This window comes from Talpa occidentalis, unplaced genomic scaffold, assembly GCF_014898055.3.
Source record: "Talpa occidentalis isolate TD23 unplaced genomic scaffold, MPIMG_talOcc4v2.1 talOcc4.11, whole genome shotgun sequence".
Classification (NCBI taxonomy): domain Eukaryota; kingdom Metazoa; phylum Chordata; class Mammalia; order Eulipotyphla; family Talpidae; genus Talpa; species Talpa occidentalis.
In genome coordinates, this window is record NW_023601104.1 from 101,865,096 (window position 1) to 101,887,623 (window position 22,528).

The window sequence follows — 22,528 nt, forward strand, 5'->3', positions numbered from 1 at the left end:
CTCCCGGCGAGCCCGCGGCTGCCCGGCACACGGTCCACGGGGAAGACACCCGAGGCGGCAGGTCTCCCCCAGCACGACCGTCCAGCGAGCCCGGGGGGGGGGGGGGCCTCAGGAGCCGTCCTCCTCGCCGAGCCACCCCCAGGCTGCCCCCCCGCCCCGGCACAGGGCGCGGTGCCCGCGTCCGCAGAGGCTCAGCGTCCACCGGGCGGGCGGCCCCCCACCCCGGGGTGCCGACCGCGTGACCCGCCGCCGCGCCCAGGAAAGACCCGCGCGGCCCCGGCGGTGCTCCGCGCCCGGCCAGAGGCGCGCGGGCCGCCCCGAGTGGGCGCGCAGGGTCTAGGGCAGCGGCGGCGCCCGGGCAGGAGCGGCGCGTGCCCTCGAGCCGGGGCGGCGCGGCCACCGGCCTCCACCGTGGGCGGCGGCGGGGTCGCTGCCCGCGTAGGGTCCGCGGGCGGCCCTGGGTCGCGGCGCCCCCACGCTCGGGGACCGCGGCCCTGCCCGGCGCGCGGCGCCCGCAGCCAGAAACCCGAGCGCAGCGCTGCGCGGGGCCGGGGGCGGGGCGGGGTCCGCGCGGTGACCGGCGCCCCACGGGCCGCGGCGCGGGGGGCCGGCGCGGGGGGCGGGCGGGGCGGGGGGGGGGGGGGGGCGGGCTGGCATCCGGGTCCCGCGTGACGTCAGGCCCGCCGGCGCCGCGCGGGGCCTCGCCGCTGCCGAGGCCGGGCCCTCCGAGTTCCGCCGAAACGAACGTCGGCAAGAGGGGCCCGAGCAGGGAGGTTACCCGACGGCACAGAGCCGGCGTCTGCAGCCGCCGGGACCCCAAAACGACGGCGACCGCCGAGCCCCGCCCCGCCCCGCCCCGCCGCCGCCGGCCTATCCCGCGCCGCGCCTCGCTCGAGTCCCGCCCCCAGCGCCCCTGCGCCGATCGCGCCCCGCCCCCCGCGCCCCAGCCCCGCCGGCGCTTCCCGCGCCCTGCGCCCCGCCCCCGGCGCCCCGGCGCGCCCTTCTGACCCTCGACCTCGGCCCTGGTATTTCCCGCGCCGCCGAGTTCCGCCCACCGCACGCGAGCCCGCCCCCCGGCCGCCCTGACCTACCCCGCGCCGCGCCGCGCCGCAGCCCCGCCCCGGCCTCGCCTCCAGCCTATCCCGCCCCTCGCCGCGCACGAGCCCCGCCCCACGCGGTGGGCGCGCGGCTGTAACGTCACGGGTCGCGCCGCCGCTGCCGGGCCGCGGCCATGCCCAAGCGGGGCTGCCCCTTTGCGGACGCGGCCCCGCTGCAGCTCAAGGTCCGCGTGGGCCCGAGGGAGCTGAGCCGCGGCGTGTGCGCCGAGCGCTACTCGCGGGAGATCTTCGGTGAGTGCGCGGCGGGGCTCCTCCCTGCGCGGGCCGGCGCCGCGCGCCCGAGGCCCGGCCGCGCCGGACCCGGAGCGTGGAGGAGCGGCCCGGGCCGGCGCCGCCGCGGGCCGAGCACGGGGCGCAGCGGGGCGGGGGCTCGAGGCCTGGGGGCAGCGGCTGCACGGGCCGGCGAGCAGCTCGCGGGGATGCCCAGTTCCGGGTCGTGCGCGGCGCCGGCGGTGTCCTGGAGGCCTTCCCGCCTGGCCCTCCCGCCCGGATTCTCAGGCCCTTGGTGCTGCTGGCCATCTCGGTGACTGGGGTGGCTCATGCCCGGGGGCAGGGGCCTAACGGCTGCGAGCTGGGCCCCGCGGCACCGTCACAGCACCGCGCGCACGGAGGAGGAGGAGAAAGAAACAGACGGATGCGCCGCCTTCGCCCTCCAACCCGCTGCGGCGTATGCGGTTCGCCCTTGGCGTTCAGTGTGAGGGCGATGTCCAACCTGAGCGCACGAGTGACCTGTCCTCTCTGCGCAAGCGACCACAAACTCTTGAGGACGAGGGTCAGCCTGCCTGCATCTCCAGCTGTGGTTCCATTGTGGGGGTCTGGAAGGCCCAGGAGGAGCTGGCGCCCAGGGCCTTCTCAGCCACCTGCTGGCTTCACACAGGGACACGCAACTGGGACCTGCTCTGGCCGGGCTCTAGGAGTCTGTCGGGCAAGATAGAAAATCCCAGACAGGGCATCGCTGGAGCTGGTCCTGGGCACTGGATCTTGTGATCGCCCCAGGCGCCTGACATGTGGCCGAGGGTTAGCCTCTGCTCTGGGTGCTGAGTGCCCAGTTTAGCTCGGAGGGCACAGGGCCCAGGGCCTGCCAGAGTCTGCAGGTTCTGGGGTGCTCTTGAAGCAGTCACTGTCGTGTGCTTGGCGAGCAGCCCTGTGGCAGGTGAAGAGCACCCCTGGATGGGATCTGTGCGGTGTGGGGTGGCTGGGGGCCATAAACCCAGGGTCTGACAGAAAGGCAGTGGCAAAGAGGGCACTGGGTAGGGCTCAGAGTCCGGAATCTTCCTCCAGGAGACAGTGGCAACTGCGACCCGATGGGGGGGGGGGAGCAGAGGGGCCCACTTTCCAGGAAGCGGCATGGACAAGGTGGCTGGTGACGAGGCGCAGAGGTCACCTCGTGGACCCATGGGCTGCAGGGCTGGAAACAGGAGGTGCCGTTTTTCTCCCCCAGAAAAGACCAGGCAGCTCCTATTCCGTGGAGCCCGGGCCTGTGTGCCCCATGCATGGGAAGAAGACTGTGCTGTGGCGGGCCTGCCAGAGTCCCCGCCGCCAGGCCGCGCAGGGGCCCCTCAGGTCTTGCGGGGGCAGCTGCTGATTGGACCAGATGGCCGACTGACTAGGAGCCGCGCCGAGACCGGTCAGTGACGGTGACTGCTTCCCGGCGTGGCGCCAAGGGGGGTGTGGGGGGACCGCCGTCTCCGCGGGTGCCAGGCAAGGGGTCATGCAGCATTTCTCACTGTCTGTACAGGAGGGGCAGAGGCCACCTGCTCTGGGGGCGCCCATCAGGCCCTGTGCAGGCACAGCCCTCCTGATTAGAACATTCCACCCCTCCACGGGCTGCTTGGTGGGTCTGGACAGGCCCAAGTGGGCCCACTGAGACTCAGTGGGATCAGGCCAGGCATTGAGATACTGCCCCCCTCCCCAACCCAGTGCTGGGACACCCAGCCTCTGCGGCACTTGCCCATGCACCCCCAGGCAAGGCAAGTCAGCTCCGGGGTCCCAGTGCTTGTCGTCCCTCTGGGCCTGACTGGCAGTGTCATTCCTTGCAGACCTGGTGGGCACAGCGCCCGGAGCCTGCTCCTCGTGCGTGCGAGCTGCGGACGGCAAGGCGGCGTGTGGCCAGTGCAGCTGCGGGGCAGCGGCCCGGGCCTTGTGCGCCCTCGTGGAGTAAGTGCCAGCCAGGAGAGGGGCAGCAGGGACACGCCAGCACCCGTGGGCCTTTCTGGGGCACCCGCCTCTCCTGGCCTCCTGTGGGGGCCCACGGCCGCTGCCTCCTCCTTGGCACTGGCCCCTCCCAGCGGCCGGCCACTCTTGGGGTGGGCAGTGCACCTGCCACAGGCCTTGAGCCGGCCACAGGATGGGAGCTATATTCCCACCACAGGCCTCCACTCCCCTGCGGGTGCTGGTGTCTGAGAGAGGAGGACGACCGGGGTCCCTTGAGTGCTTGGGTTTGTGCCCGGTGATTCCCCCTTCTGCGTGTGAACTGGAAAGGGCGTGTACCCAGTGCCAGTGGCCTCGTCCCTGGGCTGGGACAGAGCAGGAGGCGGGCAGGGGCGGCGCGTCCTGCCTTAGGGCATAGGAGCTGCCTGGCCCCGGCCCTGGTCTCTGGACATGTCCTCCTCCAAATTCATGCCAAGCTGTTGGGGGCGAGGGCCCTGTGGCTGGTCCCCGAGCCCAGGTGGCTGGTGCCATGCCTCCTACCTCCACCCCGTCCCTTCCTGCGGTGCAGGAGAGTAGGTGGGCCAATAGGCGCTGGCTCCATCCTGGGCGGCAGAGGACCAGGTCGTGTGGGCACCTGTGGGTAGGGTCCCGGGCACTGGGGCTCTTTCCTTGTGTTGGAGAAGCTCCTGTGCCCAGGTGTCCTCAAGCGTGTGGCCCAGCCTCTTGTCGGCATCACTCCTGGTGACCCGTGATGCCCCTGAGCTGGTGTGCTCTGCCTCCTTTGGGCCGGGCACCAGGTGGTCCCGGGTCTCTGACCGAGTGGAAGCGGGCCAGGCCTCAGGCCAGGCGGCTTCTCTCCCTCTTGGCACCCGCCAGTGCCTTCTGGGTGTGGGCCAGGTCAGCCAGCGGCGTCTCCCCAGGGGACACGCTCGCCCTGACCTGCCCTCTTCACCCCGCAGCTGCAGCGCCGACCCCGAGAAGCCGCTGTGTGCCGGCTGCGCCGTGCTGGAGAGCTGAGCGTCGGACACCGCGCATGGACACCGCAGGCCTGGGGGTCTCTTTTATGTCTCGTGTTCCTGATGGCTGTGAATAAATAAACTTTATATTTGACACGAGCACTGATGCCAGGAGTGAGGGCGTCTCCTTTGGGGAACCTGCCAGGTGCTGCAGGAGCCCTAGAGCTGTGGGCGGAGCGCCAGGCAGTGGGGGGCATCTGCGGCATCCCCGTTTAGCGGGGAAGCAAAGTCCCAGAGGGGATGGGGAGCCCCAGCCTGTCCTGAAGCACAGGGGCACAGACCGGGTTGGCGCCCGCTGGCTCCTCTACTGGCCTGGGGTCCCAGGCCCCTGCCGGCTCTGGGGACAAGTGGGGTGGGGCCCCAGCCCTGCAAAGAGCCCTGTCCAAGGGGAATGGGCTCATGGGTGCGGGGAGCCACGGGGCGGGGGCTGCACCCTGGGTGCTGGGGCCACTGGTCGGTTTTGGGGGGCAAGTGATGCTGATGTTGGGGGAGGCCCAGCCTGGGGTTCTGGGCCGCTCCCAGGGGCCACCACACACGAGCCCCCAGGAGCGCGGGCCCATCTGGAGGCAGAGCCCCGGCTGGTACGTCTTCACCCGTGTCCTCGGGGCTGCGCGCGGTGCCTGGCGACCTCTTCCGGCGCGTGGGCGTATCTCCTCCCGGCAGCCCCAGTTGGAAACGTACCCGTGCTGCTGCGGGCTGCTGTGCACACAAGGGCACGGGGTGGCGCACCCCAGAGCTGCTGGGTCGCGTAGGTGGGGGGACCTCCTACTTGCCCAGGGCAGCTGCACCATTCACACCCCGGCCACAGCGCCTGGCCCGGCTCCTGCGTGTGCGGGCATGGTCCTCTCCTTGGGCCTGGCTTCCTGGGTCCCACATGCTGTGCTCCTTGGCTCTGCCCCGAGGACACGCAGGCCATCCAGGCCCAGCTGCCCCATGCTCCCTGCCAGATGCCCCTCCAGCAGGGGGGCAGCCATGTCCAGGCACCCCCATCCTCTCCCCAGGGTCAGGCTCTGCATGTAGGGGTGCCCTGGCCCAGGGCTGTGCTGGTGGCCAGTTCCTCTCTCCGCCACCAGGGGGCGCCCACAGCACATACTGCTGGGCTGTGAGCACCACCCCTGCAGCCCCCTCCGGGCTACAGCTGCTCCCCACCGGGTCCAGCTCGCTGAGTAGCCCCCCACGCTCACGTCCTGAGCCAGCCCTGGGTCCCGCGGGTCCTTCCCGGCCCGGGATCTGCCGGCAGATGGCCTTGGCAGCCGGGTGACGCCCCCCACGCCAGCACGGGGGCAGCTGGGGCGTCTCTGGCCAGAGACGGGGAGACATTGCTGAGGCCACCCCTAGGGCCTTGACGCGGGACGGTGTGGAGGTCGGCTGCCCACCCCCCAGTCCTTCACCTGCCACCCAGCAAAACAAGCCACAAGGTTGAAAAGCAACTTTTATTGAAGATCTTGGAGGGAAAGTTTCATGTAATAGTAAAAATACTAAAGTTGACTGTTGTAAAAAACCACCTCGTGCAGCGCAGCGTGGGCCGGGCGGGGGCGGGGGTGCAGCGCTGGGGAGGACAGTGCCGGCGGTCCCGGGGATCCTGCGCGGGGATGGAGCCCAAGGGGCAACCTCGCCACTGGGCCCCGGGCCGGCTCGCGGGGCTCACGCGCCCCGCCCTCGGGCTCCCCGGGCCCCAGCGCCTGGGCCCAGGCCAGGTCTGGAGAACAAACTGGATGAAATAAATTAAGAAAACCTGCAGGGTCATTTCCTCCCGACCTGGCGGCGCGCCCGAAAGGTGTCCCTGTCCGTGTGGGAGCAGCGGCCTGCCCCGGCCGGGCCAGGGCGGACGACGGAGTGGAGTCCCGGCGGCGCCCGCTCAGGCCGTGCCGCTGGCCGAGTAGGAGAACTGCGGGAAGTGGGGCCGGCGCTCGCTGTCCACGCACTCCATGCTGTCGTCTGCGGGGACACCAGGGGCGGCGTCGCGACTCGGCCCCCCCAGCCACCCTCCCCGACCCGGGGCGCAGCCAGCCCCGCCCCGCCCCCAGGGCCAGACTGTGGGCCCCGTGGCCTGAGGAAGTGGGGGGGCTGCCCACCTTGGTCGGGCGGCGTGATGGTGATCATCTGGGCCGTGAACTCCTCGTCGAAATACCTGGTGTCTGTCTCCGAGGTGACCTGAGGCTTGAAGGGGGGGCTGAGCTGTGGAGAGAGGGGGGTGAGGGCCTCGCTCTGCACTGCCCAGCGCCCCTCCCAGTGCGCCGCCCCCAGAGCCACTGCACCCTCCCCTTACCGCCTCCCATGTAGGTGCCACGGGGCCCTGGGCACACCCTGTCTCTGGCTTTCTCAGTTTCCGGCAGGGATGAAGGGGGCGGCCATGGAGAGAGGTGCACAAGGCAGCTCCCAGCCCAGCCCCCAGGCCCACCCACCCCCTGAGCAGGGCCCCGGGATGGGGGGTGCTCATGAAGCCGTCTGTCCCGGCCCCTCACCCTCCTGGTGCAGCCTGCCTCCCACAAGCCCAGGGAGCTGGGGGCAAGGCGGGCTGGGCAGTGCTGAGAGCTCAGGCCCCAGCAGCTGCCAGTGTGAGCCTCAGGCCCGGGGCAGGCAGGATGAGCCCTGCCTGGGCGAGGCTCAGAGACCACAGTGCAGCCAGCAGTTGGGCTGCAAAAGACCCCCCCTTGCCTGGAGGACAGTCCTGCAGGAACCCGACCCTGGCCTGGTGAATTAGTCGGGTCCTTGGGTCCAGGCTGGGCAGGTGTGGAGCCCTGGTAGGGCACACCAGGAGGCAGCAGGCCTCAGGGCAGGATCTTGGACCCCAAGTATGAGGAGTGGGGGTGCCTGTCCTACAGGGGCAGGTGGGCTGGAGACCAGGCAGAGGCAAGCCCTGTGGCAGTGCCCAGCACGATCAGCCCATCTTTCTGAGCTAAGCGAGCAGAATCTGCCAGCCTGGGCCAGGGCATGGGACTCTTAGGTCCCTTGGAAATCAAAGAGCAGAAGAACACATGCAGGAAGCAACTAGCCCCTCCTGGCAAAGCCCCCCACCATCCCTGCACACCCACAAAACAGGTCTGGGTTCTGCCTGCAGCAGGAGGGACTGCGGTGGGCAGTGTCCACACCCACCAGCCTCCATGCAGCCTCTGGAGGTGCAGTGAGCACCCCTGGCATGGCCACAGCACAAGTGCAAACTGGGCCAGGCAGACAAGGGCAGGGCCAGCACGAGTGGGCGGGCCGGCCAGGCAGGCGTGGGCAACCTCGCACCTTCTTCTCGTACACATCCTGCCACACGATGCTGGCGAAGAAGCGGTGCTGCATGATCTCCTTGGCATCCTCGGAGCCCCCTCCCAGCCTGGGGACGAGACGGGCCAGCGGGTCATGGCGTCATTGCCCGCCCACCTGGCTCGTGGGTAGCCACACCCCAGGCAGTGGGGGACACAGGGGCAGTGGGCAACACCCGGGCAGTTGGGGTCCCCGGGCAGCGGGGACTGGCACAGCCTCTGACCAGCGTGTCCTCAGCTGGGGGCAGCGGGGGTGGCTGAGGGGCCCCCGCCTCGGCCTGCGGAGCGCTGTCCGGCCGGCTCTGGACCAGCACATGGCCTCTGCCCGCGGGGCCCCTCCCCGGCCTGGGAGTCGGCCAGCTCACCTCTGCTTGGGGTCTTTCTTCAGCAGCCCCCCCAGCAGGGACTTGGCCTCGGGGCTCAGCGTGCGCGGGAAGCGGATCTCCTCCATGAGGATGAGCTCGAAGAGCTTCTCGTGGTCCTGGTTGTAGAAGGGCAGGCGGCCGCACAGCATCTCGTACATGACCACGCCCAGCCCCCACCAGTCCACGGCCCGGCCATAGTCGTTGTCCTCCAGCACCTGGGGCCACAGATCCCGCGACAAGGCTGGACTTGGGGGCCAGGGAGGACGCAGGGCTTAGGCAGGCTTGGGGCGGGGACCCGGGAGACATGACGGCCTGGGTAGGCCAAGGGGGAGACTCAGGGTCCTGGGGGGGTACGAGATGGCGGAGGGGGACACGGGGGAACCGAGGACACAGGGGAAGCCGGAGGGAACCGAGGCACAAAGGGCCGGGGGGCGCTCCCGCAGCCTCAGCGCCGAGGGGACACAGGGCCGCGCCCCGCACCGGCGCACCTCGGGAGCCAGGTACTCGGGCGTCCCGCAGAAGGTCTTCATGGTGGCCCCGTCCTTGATGCCCTCCTTGCACAGCCCGAAGTCGGTGATCTTGATGTGGCCGTCCTTGTCCAGCATGAGGTTCTCCAGCTGCGCGCAGGCCAGCGGGTCGGCGGCGCCCCCAGCCAGGAGCACCCCCCGCCCCCCCAACCCCCCCCCCCCCGCGGCGCCCCGCCGCCCACCTTGAGGTCGCGGTAGACCACGTTCTTCTCCGAGTGCAGGTAGTCCAGCGCCGACACGATCTCCGCGCCGTAGAAGCGGGCCCGGTCCTCGGGGAACACCCGCTCCCGGGACAGGTGGAAGAAGAGCTGCGGGAGGGGCGGCCTGAGCCCCGCGCCGGTCCCGCCGAGCCCCCGCCCGCGCCCCCCGCCCGCGCCCCGCACCCGCGCCCACCTCGCCGCCGTTGGCGTACTCCATGACGAAGCAGAGGCGGTCGTGCGTCTGGAACGAGTACTTCAGCGCCTGCGGGACGCGCAGCTGGGGCGGCCGCCGGGCAGCCCGCGCCCCCCACCCCCGCGCCCGGGGCCGCCTCGGACCCCAGAAGGGGCGCTTCCCCGCGGGGCGCTCCTCGGGCCAATCAGGGGCGCCCCCGCGACGGCCCGACCGGGAGTCAGGGCTGGGGCCACCTCGTGCTAACGGCCACGGGACACAGGGGACCCCGCCCGGAGGGGGGCGGAGCAGAGGCCGCAGGCCTGGACTTGGCGGCTCCACGCCCGCCCGCCTCCCCGGGTGGACAGGGCCGGGGAAGGACCCTCAGGCGGGCGGGATGGCCCCACCTCCGCGGGCCGCGCCCCCTCCCGAGCACAGCTGGCTGGGTCTGCACGAAGGGGCAGCTGATTCCCAGCCGTGCCCGGAGACAGGGGACGCTCCCCACACCAGAGGACAGGGCCCTGGACCCCTCCCTCCTGGCCGAGCCCCAGAGGACAGGGGCCTGGGGGCACAAAGAGCTTCAGGCCTTGCTGCCAGGACTCCCACCCTCCCAGCCTGGGCCCCAAGGGGAAGCAGTGGGAAGGCGGGGGGCACTAGGGAGCTCGGGCCAGAGCCTTGGGCACAGCAGAGGGCAGACCCAAGCAGCAGCCCCACCTCAGGCGGCCAGCAGACCCCCCGGGAGACCTGCCGTGGCCAGCCCAGGAGAGCAGTAGCCGTCCCTTAGAGACCACTGACCGCCGCCGAGGCCCTGTGCACACACGCAGGGGACCCACGGGTGGCGCGCTGCCAGGGGGCCCAGGGGACGCAGCCCGCACTCACGGTCAGGAAGGGGTGCCGCGAGTTCTGCAGGACGCGGTTCTCTGTGAGTGTGTGGGCCACCTCGTCCTGGACAGGAGGACAGGTGAGCCGCAGGCCCGTGGCATCCCCACCTCGCACCCCCACCCCCACGCCCCGGCCCCGCCCCGCCCACCTTGGCCACGATGACCTCCTTCTTCAGGATCTTCATGGCGTAGTAGCGGCCCGTGGCCTTCTCCTTCACCAGGATCACCTTGCCGAAGGTGCCTTTGCCCAGCAGCTTCAGGTACTCGAACTCATTCATGGTCTGAGGGGCAGCAGGTGGGCTGTCACCGCGCGCGCAGCTCCGCCAGGCACCGGGGACCTGGGGCTGGCCGGGGCAGCGGCTTGGGGTGGGGCTGGTGGGGCGCCCGTGGGACCTGCCCCCTGGCGGTGCGGGCCTCACCACACGGTGCTTGGGCTTGGTCAGGGACACCTCCATGTCCTCCGCCCCGGAGTTATCACTGGGCGAGCCGGGCCGGAAGTCCATCATCATCTCCTCCTCCTGCTTCTTGAGCCCGTCGGCCACCGTCTGGATGGCGGTGGTCCACTCCTCCCTGCAGGGCAGCATGTGAGGCCGGTCCCGCAGCCACACGGGCGCCCCCCCCCCGCCCGGTGGCCGCGCCCTTCCCCGCCCGGCCGCAGGGCCCTACCGCTCCTCGGGCGTCTCCACGTGGAAGGTCCGCTCGATGACCGTGGTCCACTGCAGGCAGCGGATGATGAAGGTGTTGGGCCTGGGCCGCTCCGTCTTCATCAGCTGGCACTCTGCGGGGCCAGGGTGTGGGCAATGGGCAGCCTGCCCGGGAGTACAAGCCCCCCTCTGCAACCTCAGTTTCCCTCCTTGTAAAACGGGGCTGGGACTGAGCTCTGGAGCTGTAGGGTGGCCCCAGAGAGGGATCTGGACCTGAGTGGGGTCATTCCTAGGTGACCCCACACCTGCCTGCAGTCTCAGCCTCCACCGCGACCCAGGAAGGAGTCTCCTGGGGTAGTGGCTCGGCCCGCCAGGAAGCCCCAACCTGCTACTTCCCGAACACGTGATGCCCACCTCTGACCCCGGCCCTCCGACCACCGCGGGCAGGGAATCTGGACACCATGGCAGGATAAGCTGTGTGGAAGGGGCCTCCCTGGTGGCCTGAGTGTGACCCCCAGCCAGGGAGCTGACCCGCAGGGCGCAGCAGACCTCTCCTGTCTCCCCGCTGCTCCCCTCAGCAGTGGATTTCAGTGGATCCGCCTGCTCTGCTCCCCACTCTGTCTCTGGGGAGTCCTCTCACCCAGCACCTCTGGCCTGTACCCCAGTTCTTGTATGCAGATAGAAATAAACTGCAGAAGCGTGAACACCTGGAATGCAGTCATCTGGCATATGCACACCTGGAGCACGCGCACACCTGGAGCACACAGGCACCTGGAGCACACTCCTGGAGCACACTGGCATATGGCCAACCGAGGTGCACACACATGGCCTGAGAGGGCTGTGTCAGTCAGGGCGCCTCTGGTGGGTGCTGGCCCAGCCTTTGTGAGGCGGGAGGGGGCACTGGACCAGGACAGGGCCTCCCACATTCCAGCGTCAGGGCCCGGCAACCTCGGGGGCTCGGCCAGCGCACCAGAGGGCAGGGGGAGAGGGGCAGTCTGCCAGGCAGGGTGGGCACCCTGATGGGGAGGGCACCCATGTCCTGTCCAATGGGGCCGGGAAGCAGGGGTAGAGACCAGCGTAGCCACCTCAAGCCCCAACCCAACCCCACCGGCTCAGACATCTGTCCAGACCCTGCCAAGCCTAAGGGCCTGGGTTCCGCTGCCCACCATGGAGTCCCTCCCTGAGGAGAGGCCTGGCCTGGAGACCTGGATAGCTCCAGGCCCCTTCTGTGGCTCTGTATCCACCCCCAAGGCCCTGGACTCAACCTGGGGAACCAGCCTAAGGGGCCTGGTGCCCCTGGCGAGGGACAACCACCTGCTGAGCCCCAGAGCCCACGGCCCCAAAGAGGCCGGGGCGTGGCACCTGCTTCCGGTGCCCCAGCGCTGGGTCCTCTCTACCTGCTGCTCCGCTCAAGCTTGAGGCACACTGGGAACAGGGGTCAGGGCTCAGAGGCAGGGTCCACAATGCCCCTCAGGAACCCCCAGCCCGGAGCCCGGAGGGCAGGGAGGCGGGCTGTGTCCCCACCCTGCAGCGTGGGCCAGGCTCGCGGGCTGGGCACCTGGGCCAGGACAGAACCTGAAGCCAGCACCGGGGTCGGCCGACGCGGGGAGCCACACAACAGGGGGGTCGAGCCAGCTCACGGGGCCACAGCCCAGCCCCCACCAGGCTCTTTCCCCAGCGGGCAAGCTCCTCCCGCCTGCAGACGCCCGGGGGCAGCCGGGCACACACTCACGGGCCACGGAGAAGTTGTTGAGGGGGGACTCGCGCTGCTCCGTGTCCTGGGGCCGCTCCTTGTACCCGATGAACGTGCCGTCATTCTTGAGAAGGAAGTAGCGGGGCCGCCAGGTCTTGATGTACTCCCCTGCGGGCACCGGGCGGTGAGGGCGGCGGCCCCTCCTCCCCCCACCCACAGGCCCCGCCAGGAGATGTGCCCCGGGCGGGCGGGATACGGGGCTTCTGGTGTTAAGCCTCCGCCTGAGATGAGCCCACCCCACCTGTGTGGGAGAGGGGCCAGGTGGGAGCCCCACGAGGCAGCCGCGGAGGCCCTGAGAGGCTGGCCCAATCCAGCGGCTTCCTGGAAGAGGTGGCACCGCCCAGCAGGTACCGGCAACAGCTCGGGTATGGGCTACCCGCCTGGGCTCCAAGCCAAGCTCTCCCCTCGCACCCAAGTCCAGCCAGCACAGTCATTGAGGACAGCGGCACACGGGCTGCCCACCACTCGGGCCCTGGGGTAGGACAGAGCCTGGCACTTGGGGGCCAGCACAGCACCCAGAGCAGCACTCAGGCTCACCTGGGCCAGGCGGGCCTGGCCCCTGCGGACACACGGGGACGGGGCCCGGACTCCAGCCTGGAGGCCATGCCCCGACCCCCGCCCACCCAGGCCGAGGCCCTCCTGGGCTCTGCGCCCGCTGCAGCAGCGAGCAGATGTCCTCCGCGACACCCCGGCGACCATCATTTTTCATACTGACACCCAGAAAAAATGCTCATTTACATTTTGCCAAGCAAGGAGTTTGATGGCCACAGAGAACTCACTGATTAGGCGGCTGCTCCATCAGAGGGGCACGCGCCCCTGCTCCGCCCGCTTCGCGCCAGGCTGAGGCACGCCGGCTCCTGGGGCCACACGAGGCCACGCCCGCCCACCTGCGCGTGCCACCCAGGGGTCGGGGCAGCCACCCTCCCGCCCCTCCGGCCCCGAACCAGGCCAGGGGCTTCAGCAGCCTCCACAGGAGGCCCCCACCCCTACCGAGCCACGGGGTGTGGCTGGAGAGCAGGGTCTAGGGAAGGAAGCTCCCCTGGCAAGAGGTCCATGGCCCCGCTGGCCCAGTGACCGGACTCTGCCCCTGACCAGACCCCTCCAACAATTGCCCCTGGGGCGCCCAGGCCCTCACTCTGCACCCCCAGGGCCAGCAGGGTCGTGGGAGGTGGGCTACTGCCCGCTGCCCGCACCCTCCTGCTCTTCCCGCGGGGAAGGGCTATGCCTGCAGCTCCCGCTGGGGCCACCCCAGGGCACCCACGGGCTGGAGGTCCTGGCCTTAGGCAGAAGCTGCCTCACCCCCAACTCTCCCAGGCCGGTGCAGCCCCCCAGCACCCTCCTTCCCGCTGACCGCGGCCCCAGCAGAGCGGCGCGACCCGCGCCCATGCCTGTGCCACCCGCCTGTGCGCGTCTGGCGCTGTCGGCCCCTGATGGAGTGCCTCCCCTCGCCGCCAGCTGCCGCTCCCCGGGACGCTGCCTGCGCGGGAGAGCGATGGCGCCGCGCCTGCCAGCCCCGAAAATCCATCTTGCTCCACCAACTGCCGCCGGCCCCACCGCGCCGGCCCGGCCCCCCGGCGCGCGCACATGTCCCAGCACGCATGGCCTGCACCGCAGACCCCACGCCGGGCGGTGGCTGGAACGGAGCTGGGCACGCAGCCCCCGTAGCCACAGGGGCCTGGCCCACCCGGGGCCAGGGGTCTGGACCGGCCAGGGTGAGGGACAGCACAGGCAGCCCCTCAGAAGCAGGCACGGCGGCTCCGCCTGGGGCCAGACCCCGAGACACACAGACCCCTCCTTCATGTCCGGACACCACCGCCAGCAGGGTCCAGCCCGGCGGCCCTCAGGAGCCGCAGGCAGTGCCCGCTGCGCCCAGGACTGTGGCATTGTGAAGAGGCCAGCCCGGACAGAACAGCAGCAGGCGGCCAGCCCAAGGCCCCCTGGGCCTGCGGGCAGAGATGGGGCAGGTGGCCGCGAGTCTGCCCTCAGGACCCCGCCTCCTCCACTCCAGGCCTCACCCCGCACCCCCACACCACAGGTGGGACTGGCCTGGGTGTGCCTCCCTGGCTCAGCCACATGACCCTCTCGCCCCACCCCTGCAAATGCTTCAGTGGGGGCCGCAGCACCGCCCACGAACTTTACGACACCCCCCATCCACGCCGCAGAGACGCGCCCACCAGGCCGGGGCCACCGTGAGGGCCAGTGCAGCTCAGCCTTGCTCAGGGTCCTCCCAGAGCCCTGTCCCAGGGTGGGGCCGCCCCCGCCACCTGGAGACCGTGGCCCCAAAGTGGCCATCCCAGGCCAGCCCGCCGTGGCGTGGGCTGAGGAGGCAGGCACCCGGGGGAGCTCCCGAGCCACCATGCCCTCCACCTGCCCCTGTTGAGCCCCAGGAGCAGGAAGGGGACCCCGGGGAAGAGAGTGTCCTCACTGGCAGCCGAAACCAGCCAGACGGGGCTGCTGGCCAGGGGCGGAGGACGGGTCAGGCGTGGCAAGGCCCAGCCCGGTGTCCCGGCCGCAGCCCTGGGGCAGGTGTCACCAGGCCCAGCCCGGCCTGCCGCCCGGCCCGTTCCAGCCCCGTCCTCCACAAGCCCCAGCGCTCGGGAAACTGCCAGATAGACACTTTGCCGCGGCGGCTGGCGGGGCGCCAGGCGGCACCGAGCTGTTTCTCCACAGCAAAGTGAGCCCCAGCAGGCCCGGGGAGCGGGCGCCAGCTGACAGCGCGGCCACGCGGCCCCCCGCCGCCCGCACATCCATCCTCCGGCAGCTGCGGCCCTCCCTCCTCCCGCTGCAGAGCAGCCCGCGGGGGGCCGCCCCCACCCCCCACCCCCGCCGCCGGTCACCGGCCTGCTAGAGCCGCCGGCGCCCTGGACCGGGCAGTCGGAGCCAGGTGGGGAGGAGAGGACCACACCCCAGGGCCCCGCGGGGACCCCAGCCTGCTCCTGGGGGTTGAGTCTCCCGGGGGCAGTACCCACGGGGTCTAGTTTGGCCAGAGGCGAGCAGGGGTTCTCTCTGTCCAGAGGAGGGGTGTCCCTTGGGGGGGACACAGGTCCCCAGCCCGGCTGGGCCTTGAGCCGGCCTCACCCCCAGAAGCCCCAGCTGGCAGGACAGAGGGGCCCTTCATCCGCCCAGCCCCGGGGCCAGGCCCAGCCGCTCCTGAGCAGTGCTCCAGGCGCAGCGAGGACCCCCCGCCTGCAGGGGCTGTGCTTAGGGAGCCCCCACCCCTGACGGTGACCGGGCCTCTGGGCAGATGGGATCTGGGCACCAGGACCTGTACCCTGGGGCAGCGGACACGGACCCCACACCCGGGCATCCTGCCCCAAGCCTCTGCCGGGTGGCATGGGGCAGCCCCAGCCTACCCCAGGCCTCTGAAGCCCAGGTCTGTTCCTGGAGGTTGGAGGGATATGCCGAAGGCAGCATGGAGGAAGCGGGGTGGACGGGGATACCCCCTCCCAAGGGCTGGTCCGCGCTGCTGCCCCGACTGGGCCCCCAGCCTGGGCCCTCTGCCAAGTGGCCAGGCAGGAGCAGGGCTGGGCGGGTCCTGGGGGCGCCTGAGCCCGGCGCCAACAGTGGGAGCCTGTCCCGGGCGGGCCTGGAGCCCTGCAGAGCGGGAGCCGCTGGCTCGGGTTGCGGAGGGCCCCGGGGAGGGCGCTGGCCCCGAGCCTGGCCAGGGCGTGCCGGGCAGAGGGGACGCCAGCCGTGGCCGAGCCAGTTCCCTCCCCAGCCCTTCTAGGAACAGACCAGGCGCTGCCAGCCGGCCTCTCCGGGAGCCGGCCTGGGAGGGGTCTGGGCGGTTCCCCGGGTCCCTGGGCACAGCATCCGGCCACCTGCCCAGAGCCCCAGGAAGACAGGCGCTTGCCCTGGGAGACCCCTCAGGCCCCGGACATGGCCACGGGTGACCCCCACCCCAGCAGCAGGCCACCAAGCTTCCTCTTTTGTTGTTTGTTTGGAGGGAGAACCCCAGACGCTCACAAAACAGGAAGCTCGGCCCCCACACCGCGGCCGGCCCCCTCCACCGAGCACCGCCACGCGCAGACGCCCGCACCCGCCCTGGCTCAGCCACCCGCCTGCCCGCTCTGCCGGGGCCGCTCTGCACCCTCGAGGCCCAAGGCTCCATCCACGTGGCCTGGGGCCACCCCCGGGGTCTGGCAGCCAGCTGGGCGAAGGGGCGGTGTGCCCACAAGGCCCAGCTCCGGCCGGGGCCTGACCAGCCCCGGCCCTGTGGCCTTTTGCACCAGCACTCCTGGGGGCCTCGCCCAGAGGTGGGAACCAGCCCCACAGGCCTGTTCCGGTGTCTGCCCAGCCCCGCCTCCTCCACACAAGAGCCGGCCCCTCCGTGTCCCTGCGGGCACCCCAGGACGGATAGGTGGAGGTCATCTGGCTCACAGCTGGCACCCCATGTCAGGGCCATGCCTCAGGCACAGGCCTGGCCATACCTGGGGCAGCAGTGAGGGCCCTGGGCCAGCTCCCATCAGGACTCCTGGGCCAGCTGGGCAGGGCTGGCCAAGGCCCGGCCAGTTCTGCTGGGGATGGGCACAGACTAGTCCACAGCTGGGTCTCTCCACCCGGGGTCCTTGCCATCCCTCAGACGCAAGCCCCAGGCCACGTCAGTGAGGCTCCCTAGCCTGTGGGCTGCAGGGAGCCGCACAACCCAGGCCACTCTCCAGCCCCTCCACTCCGGCCAGCAACTGCCTGCCCCGGCCCTGGGCTCCGCCAGCAGGACCCAGGGTGGGGGTCGGCCAGGGCAGCTCTCCGAAGGGCGGGGTATGGGTGGGCCCCGGCTCAGAGCCCCAGGTTAAGTGGGGAGGGGCAGGCGTGCCCCCAAAACATCTGCCCAGACCAGGCCTGTGGCCTGATGGCAAAGCCAGAACCACAGGCAGAGCTCAGCCCGGCCCATGTCCAGGGAGCCACGTGTGACACGTGGGGCCTGTGCCGCGACTGCTGAGCCTGCTGAGCCCCGACCCGCCTCCCTGGAGCTGAGCCCACGAGCCCACGCTCGGCCAGTTGCTCCCCACACCAGATGCTACCTGCCCAGCCGGCACCCCCACGCCCATCACCTCCCAAGCCTCCAGCACAGAGGCCAACTCTCCCCTGCACCAGCCCCCATGGGCGTCCTAGACACTGGGCCCAACACCCCTGCCCTAGAGGTGGTGCCAGCCTGCAGCGCACAACCTCGGGACCTCCCAAGGGGTGAGACTCCCCACCTACCTTGGCTCTGGACACCCAGGGCTGCCGCCACTGGACACTGGAGTGTGGCATGGGGAGCTGTGACCACACCCCGGCAGCGGCAGGGCCTCAGGCACAACTGGACGCCCCCGTCTCAGGAAGGGGTAATGTTACGGGCCTCCAGCCCCACACTGGGGTCTCCTTCGGCTCCCCCAACATCTAACTCATGCCGACCCCCCACCAGGTATTCTCTGCACTCCCCCAGGTCACCCCAAAGTCTTGCACACAAATCCGGGCAGAAAGGCAGACTAATACACAATGGCCAAGGTGAGGTGGCCCAGGCTGCGGAGAGGCTGCGGAGAGGCTGCGCCAGCTCCCTGCCCCTGACCGGTCTCTCCAAGGTCTCCCCTTACTGCACCTGTGTACATGTGGGGAAACTGAGGCCCGAGGAGCCGGACAGCCGAGTCAGGTTTAAACCAATTTTCTAGAGGCCCCCAGAGCCTCTGACGCCCACACCCTCAGCTCTCCGGAAGGCGCAGCCCAAGTGGCACCGGAGCCTGCTGGACAGCAAACACCCCAGTAGCCGAACAGGGCCCCAGCAGCCTTCCACCTAAGAATCAATCAACAAACGCTGGTCCCGGCCCCAGGGAGGGACTGTGTTGTACACACACAAGGATGGGCTGAGCAGGCCTTGAGGCTGGGAGACAGAGCAGGCAGGGGGTTCTGGACACAGGAAGTGGGCCTCCCAGTGAGCCCAGGGGTGAGCGTGGGGGAGGGGCCCGGCAGCCAGGCGCAGGGCCCCCGCCAGCCGCAGGACCTGCAGCTCGCTGCCCTCCCGCACGGCCACCGCAAGCACTCAGCATGCGGCTGACCACATCCTCGGCCTCTCGGGTCTGCAGCCCATCTCTGCCTCTCCCAGCTGCCCCTGCAGCTTCCCAGGCTGCAGGGAGCTCCTGTGCCGCCCTTGGTGGGTGGGCCTCCCAGCCTGCCCACCTGGGGGAGGTCCCCCCCAACCGCGTGTGGCTCCTGGAGGGCACAAGGACTGCCCGGTGGCCAGTGCGGCCTGGGGTCACCAGAGCTTTGGGAGGGGACAGGTCTGCAGGAGGAAGTGGGGTGAGGGCTGCTCCCTGGCCTGGGGCACCTGGAGCTGAGGGGCCTGTCCCTCCATGGCCATCCCAGGGCCTGCAGGACAAGGGAGCTGGGGCCAGGCTAGAAAGTGCATGAGCAGAGGGGCACCGGCAGGCACTGGACTCAGATGGCCCAAGCCTCCACGCCCCAGCCCCACAGGCGGCGGCAGGCACCTGGCCAGGCCCCAGTACCCAGCCCTGCCCTAGAAGCCCCAGGGCACGCCAGGCCTTGGAGGGGCCCCAGTGTCCTCTGCCTTCCAGGAAAGCTGAGCCTGCGGCAATCCCCGCCCACCTGACTGGGCCCCGCCCCGTGGCCACTCCAGCACCGGCACCAGCCACTACAGCACCTGGAGGCCTCTCCTTTCCCCAGAGGCCCGCAGGCTTAGCGCCCCCATGCTAGGGGGACGCTGCGCCCTGGATGCCCCAGCTGCCCAGGCCACTGTCCCCGCCCCGGGCAGCCTGGCAATCAGCCACGTCGGGACCCTCCCGGCTCACCTCGCTTGTGCAGCCAGCCCTCCTTCACGATGGCCACGTCGGCCATGGTGGCCGTGCGCCCACAGGACGGGGCGCCGCTCGGCACTCAGCAGGGACTCCCGAGGCCAGCAGAAGGCCACCGCCTCTGGAAGGGATGAAAAGGGGTGTCAGGCTGAGCCCGCCCAGCAGCACAGCACCCCTGGGTCTGGCCCAGGTCAGTGGCCTGCCCCCTTCTTCCCCGAGCCATCACCTCCCTCACTGCCCCCCAAACCCCGATTTAGGGTCCCTGGCACAGGGGTAGCTCCCCTCTGCCCAGACAGACCCCTCAGGCCTGAGCTCACGCCCGGCTCCCCGACCCCAGCCGCACGTCCCCGGCCAGTCCCCGGCCTCTGAAGAAATCAATCCCACCCCCGAAGCCCCAACCTGCCGCCCCGCGGAGGCCACCTCTTCCCAGCAGCCCCTCTGACTGCTTGGTGCCCGGCGCTCGACCACCCGCCTGCCGAGGTGGCCGGCCTCCTGGCAGGCGTCCCCACCCACAGGGCACGGGCAGCTCCTCCCAGCCCAGCTGGGAAGACGTGGACACACGAGGACGGCAGGCCCCGGGAGCCGCCGCCAGCGCCATGAGCCCTGCGCCCTCCAGGTGCTGGGGAGCCCGGCAGAGCCACCAGGCTGGCGCCGCCCCTTCACCCACCAACGTATGGGGCATCTCCGGGCCGCCAGGCTGGGCCCTGGGCGCGGGGACAAAGAGCTCCAGTCGGCCGCGGCTAGCAGCGTCCAGGCCACGGCGGTGGCAGCCCGGTAATTACAGCATTGGGGAGGCCACACGTGGGGGTGGGGACTGCGCCGAGGGGCCCACCGGCCGGCCCTCACCCCAGCGGACACTGGGCCATTGATCCGCGGGCACTCGCTGGCCCCTCCGGGTGAGCCGCTAGGGACCCCTCCAAGGCCACTCCCGCGGCTCGGCTCCTGGCAGGCCCGTGCGCCCAAGGGCACTCCTGCGGGCAGCCTGAGGGCAGGCCAGGGCCCCGCCGCGCCGCGCCCCGACGGCCTCCGAGGGCGGGCGGCCCCCAGCACCCTCTGCCTGGGCGCGCTTTACGAAGGCAGGAAGACCCCGGCGCCCGGCGCCCATGCCAGGGGGCACTCCCTCCCCGCAGGCCGCGCGGCCCCCCAGCGCGCCGGGACTGGACCTCCGGAGGCCCCGCCCCCACCGGCCGAGGGGCCTGGGGCGGACACAGCTGTCGGGCCTGCGTGTAAAAATATATCCGCACACGGGGGCGTCGGCAGGGGCGTCCCCGCGGCCAGCGCCCGGCGCCTCTGGCCCAGGCCCGGGCCCGGGCGCTTCTGCCGGTGCCGTGCGCCCCCCGCCCGAGCGGGCCGCCCGCGCGCCGGGAGGCGGACGCCCCTCTGGGGGCAGGGGCCGGGCCCCACGCCCCCACCCCGCCTGCACCCGCGTCGGCGTCGGCCCGAGACGGACCCGGCCCGAGCCCAGCCCCTGCCCCGCTCTGCCCCCCACGGCGGCCGGGGAGCCACTGCGCGCCCACCCAGGGCCAGCGGCCGCCCAGACCGCCCGCTCCGCGGAGGCCGGCAGCCAGGCCGCGGGCCTCCGGGGCGGGCGGGCGGGCGGGCGGGCGGCCCGCGGCAGGTCCAGCGCCCCCGCCGCGGCCTCCCCGCCCCCGGGGGTGAACCTGGGCCGCGGGCCGAGCTCGCTCCTGCGCCCGGGCCCGCGGCCGGCCGCGACCCCCGCCCGGGCCCGGCCCCGCCGCAAGGTCACCGCGCGGCGCCTCCCGCGCGCCCGCGCTTCCTGCCGGCCCGCCCGGCCCGGGAACAAAGCGCGGCGCGGAGGAAATCCGGGCGCGGGCGGGACTCACCGGGCGCCGCGTCCGGGCGGGCGAGCGCGGGCCTAGCCGGGCCGCGGCCTCCGGCGCCCGCCGCTCCGCATCCCCGCGGCCCGGGCGGGCGGGTGGGGCTGGCGGCGGCGGGCGCGTGGGGCTGGCCGCGGGGCTGGCGGCTCCGCTCCGCCGCGCCGTGCGCCGTGCGCTGAGCCTGGGCCGCCGGCCTCGAGCTGCCGCTCCCGGGCCCGCCCTCTCCCCGCCCCGCGCGCCCCGCCCGCCGCCCACATCCGCCTCCGCCGCCCCGGGCGCCCCGCGCCCGCCCGCCCGCCCGCCCGCCCGGGCAGCGCCAGAGGGCGCGGGCCGCCGGCCGGGAGCCCCGCGGGGGGCGCCGCCACCGCCCCGCGCGCCCAGCCTCGCGCCCGGGGCTGGGGCGTCGGACCCTCAGAGCGGCCCGAGGGGTGCCCCTCCCGCCCCAGAGGCCCCTGCCGCCCCCGCCCCGCAGAGCCTGGAGGGCTGCCCCAGCGGGACCGGGCCGGCCGGGAGGGCCCAGGGCCCTGGCCGGGTGCTCAGGCGCTGGCAGGCCTGACCCGCGGGGCCCCCAGGAGCCCCCTGGTCTGGGGGAAGACGCTGAGCGCGGAGACGGCGGCCTTGTCGGGTGCCTTGGCCGGGCGCTGCCCGGAGCTGGGTGCAGGCCCCGGGGGAGCTGAGCGGGCGCAGATCCAGAGGGGCTGGATGGGCCCTGAGCACCCACTGTCCTCTCCACCGGCAGACCCCTAGGACCCTGCGGGACTCCCCTGCCGGACTCTGGTTTGAGCCAGAGTCCCCAGCAGCCACCCCACCCCCCAGGCCCGCGACCCGGCCTCCCTGGTGGCGCAGGGGTTGGTCTCCCACCATCGAGCTATCCCAGCCCCTGCGGCCTGAGTCCGACCCCGGCCAGGGCACTGACCCCTGTTCTGCTCCCCACTCTGTCCTCTCACCCCCGCGCCTCTGGCCTACACCCCAGCTCTTGTATGCATAAATAAATTTTTTTTTTAAAGCAAGAGTGTGACTTGCCTCCAGGGTGCTTGTGTATCGGGGCAGGCGTCCAGAGTCCAGCCGGGGGGGCCACAGCCCCCACTCTCAGGACAGCGTCTGCACCCCAAATCAGGGCTCTGGCCCTGCCGCCTGGGCCTGACCAAGAGGACACTCCCTTGGGAAGGACGCCCTGCTCAGGGCTCACGCAGCCCCTGGGGCTGGCCTCCCCCTGCGCACCTCTGCCCCTCACCTCCCAACGGCATGAGACCTGAAGGACAAATGAGGGGCGTGCGGTCTCACCAGACACCTGGCCTAAGCGACCTCCACAGACCCCCAAAGCCCATCCCTCACTCACCCAAAAACCATCCCCTGGGCCCCTGCAGGACTGTCTCCCAGGGGGGTGTCCACGCCCACTCCAGGCCTGCAGCGGAGGGCAAAGGAGGCAGAAGGGGCTGCTGGCAGCCAGTGGCCACGGGGGGCTTGGGCCAGCGGCCACCCTCAGGGCCAGAGCCAGAACGCCCGGGCTCACCCGCGCTGCTGGCCAGTCTCCAGGAGGCCCCCCGCCCGCTGAGCAGAGGTCTGTGCCCAGCACCCCAGCGCCCTCTGCCCGCCCAGTCCTGTGTGCAGGGCCCACCCAGGTCACTGGAGTATCCCTGTGGGCAGTGCCGGCCCCTCCTCCTGGACCTCCCTCTACACCCCTCCCTCCGTACAGAGGTGACCGGCTGCTGCCTGCCCTGCCACCCGCTGGAAGCCCTTGGGCCAGATGTTTCCAAAAGAACTGCTGTGCGGGCAGCCGGCCCTGCGGCCTTTCTGCAGCTGCCGGCCGAGGGGCAGGGCTCACTGGGC

At 71.7% G+C, this 22,528-nt stretch overlaps 2 protein-coding genes across 2 annotated transcripts; one reads left to right on the forward strand and one right to left on the reverse strand.

Moving 5' to 3' along the window:
- The first annotated feature begins 1,225 nt into the window (after positions 1-1,225).
- Positions 1,226-4,450, forward strand: SIVA1 (SIVA1 apoptosis inducing factor). Its single transcript, XM_037502030.2, has 4 exons — positions 1,226-1,349; positions 2,560-2,745; positions 3,158-3,275; positions 4,229-4,450. Exons 1-4 carry the CDS (start codon positions 1,232-1,234, stop codon positions 4,284-4,286), a joined length of 480 nt encoding a protein of 159 aa, XP_037357927.1. The 5' UTR covers positions 1,226-1,231; the 3' UTR covers positions 4,287-4,450.
- A 1,472-nt stretch (positions 4,451-5,922) lies between these two features.
- On the reverse strand, positions 5,923-20,720 carry AKT1 (AKT serine/threonine kinase 1). The gene is made up of 14 exons (XM_037504091.2): positions 20,705-20,720; positions 18,858-18,981; positions 12,055-12,183; positions 10,345-10,456; positions 10,098-10,248; positions 9,828-9,959; positions 9,677-9,742; positions 8,822-8,890; positions 8,611-8,736; positions 8,390-8,518; positions 7,902-8,116; positions 7,520-7,607; positions 6,361-6,463; positions 5,923-6,223 (listed from the first exon to the last, which is right to left on the reverse strand). The coding sequence occupies exons 2-14, from the start codon at positions 18,901-18,903 to the stop codon at positions 6,144-6,146; spliced, it is 1,446 nt and encodes a 481-aa protein (XP_037359988.1). The 5' UTR covers positions 18,904-18,981; positions 20,705-20,720; the 3' UTR covers positions 5,923-6,143.
- Positions 20,721-22,528: the final 1,808 nt, after the last annotated feature.

Coding starts and splice junctions, on each gene's coding strand:
- AKT1 (XM_037504091.2), bottom strand. CDS start 18,903: ATGGCCGACGTGGCCATCGTGAAGGAGGGCTGGCTGCACAAGCGAG. Junction 8,737..8,821: donor AGTACGCCAACGGCGGCGAG/GTGGGCGCGGGT, acceptor CCCCTCCCGCAG/CTCTTCTTCCACCTGTCCCG. Junction 8,117..8,389: donor CCGAGTACCTGGCTCCCGAG/GTGCGCCGGTGC, acceptor CTGTGGCCCCAG/GTGCTGGAGGACAACGACTA.
- SIVA1 (XM_037502030.2), top strand. CDS start 1,232: ATGCCCAAGCGGGGCTGCCCCTTTGCGGACGCGGCCCCGCTGCAGCTC. Junction 1,350..2,559: donor CTACTCGCGGGAGATCTTCG/GTGAGTGCGCGG, acceptor TTTCTCCCCCAG/AAAAGACCAGGCAGCTCCTA. Junction 3,276..4,228: donor GCCTTGTGCGCCCTCGTGGA/GTAAGTGCCAGC, acceptor TTCACCCCGCAG/CTGCAGCGCCGACCCCGAGA.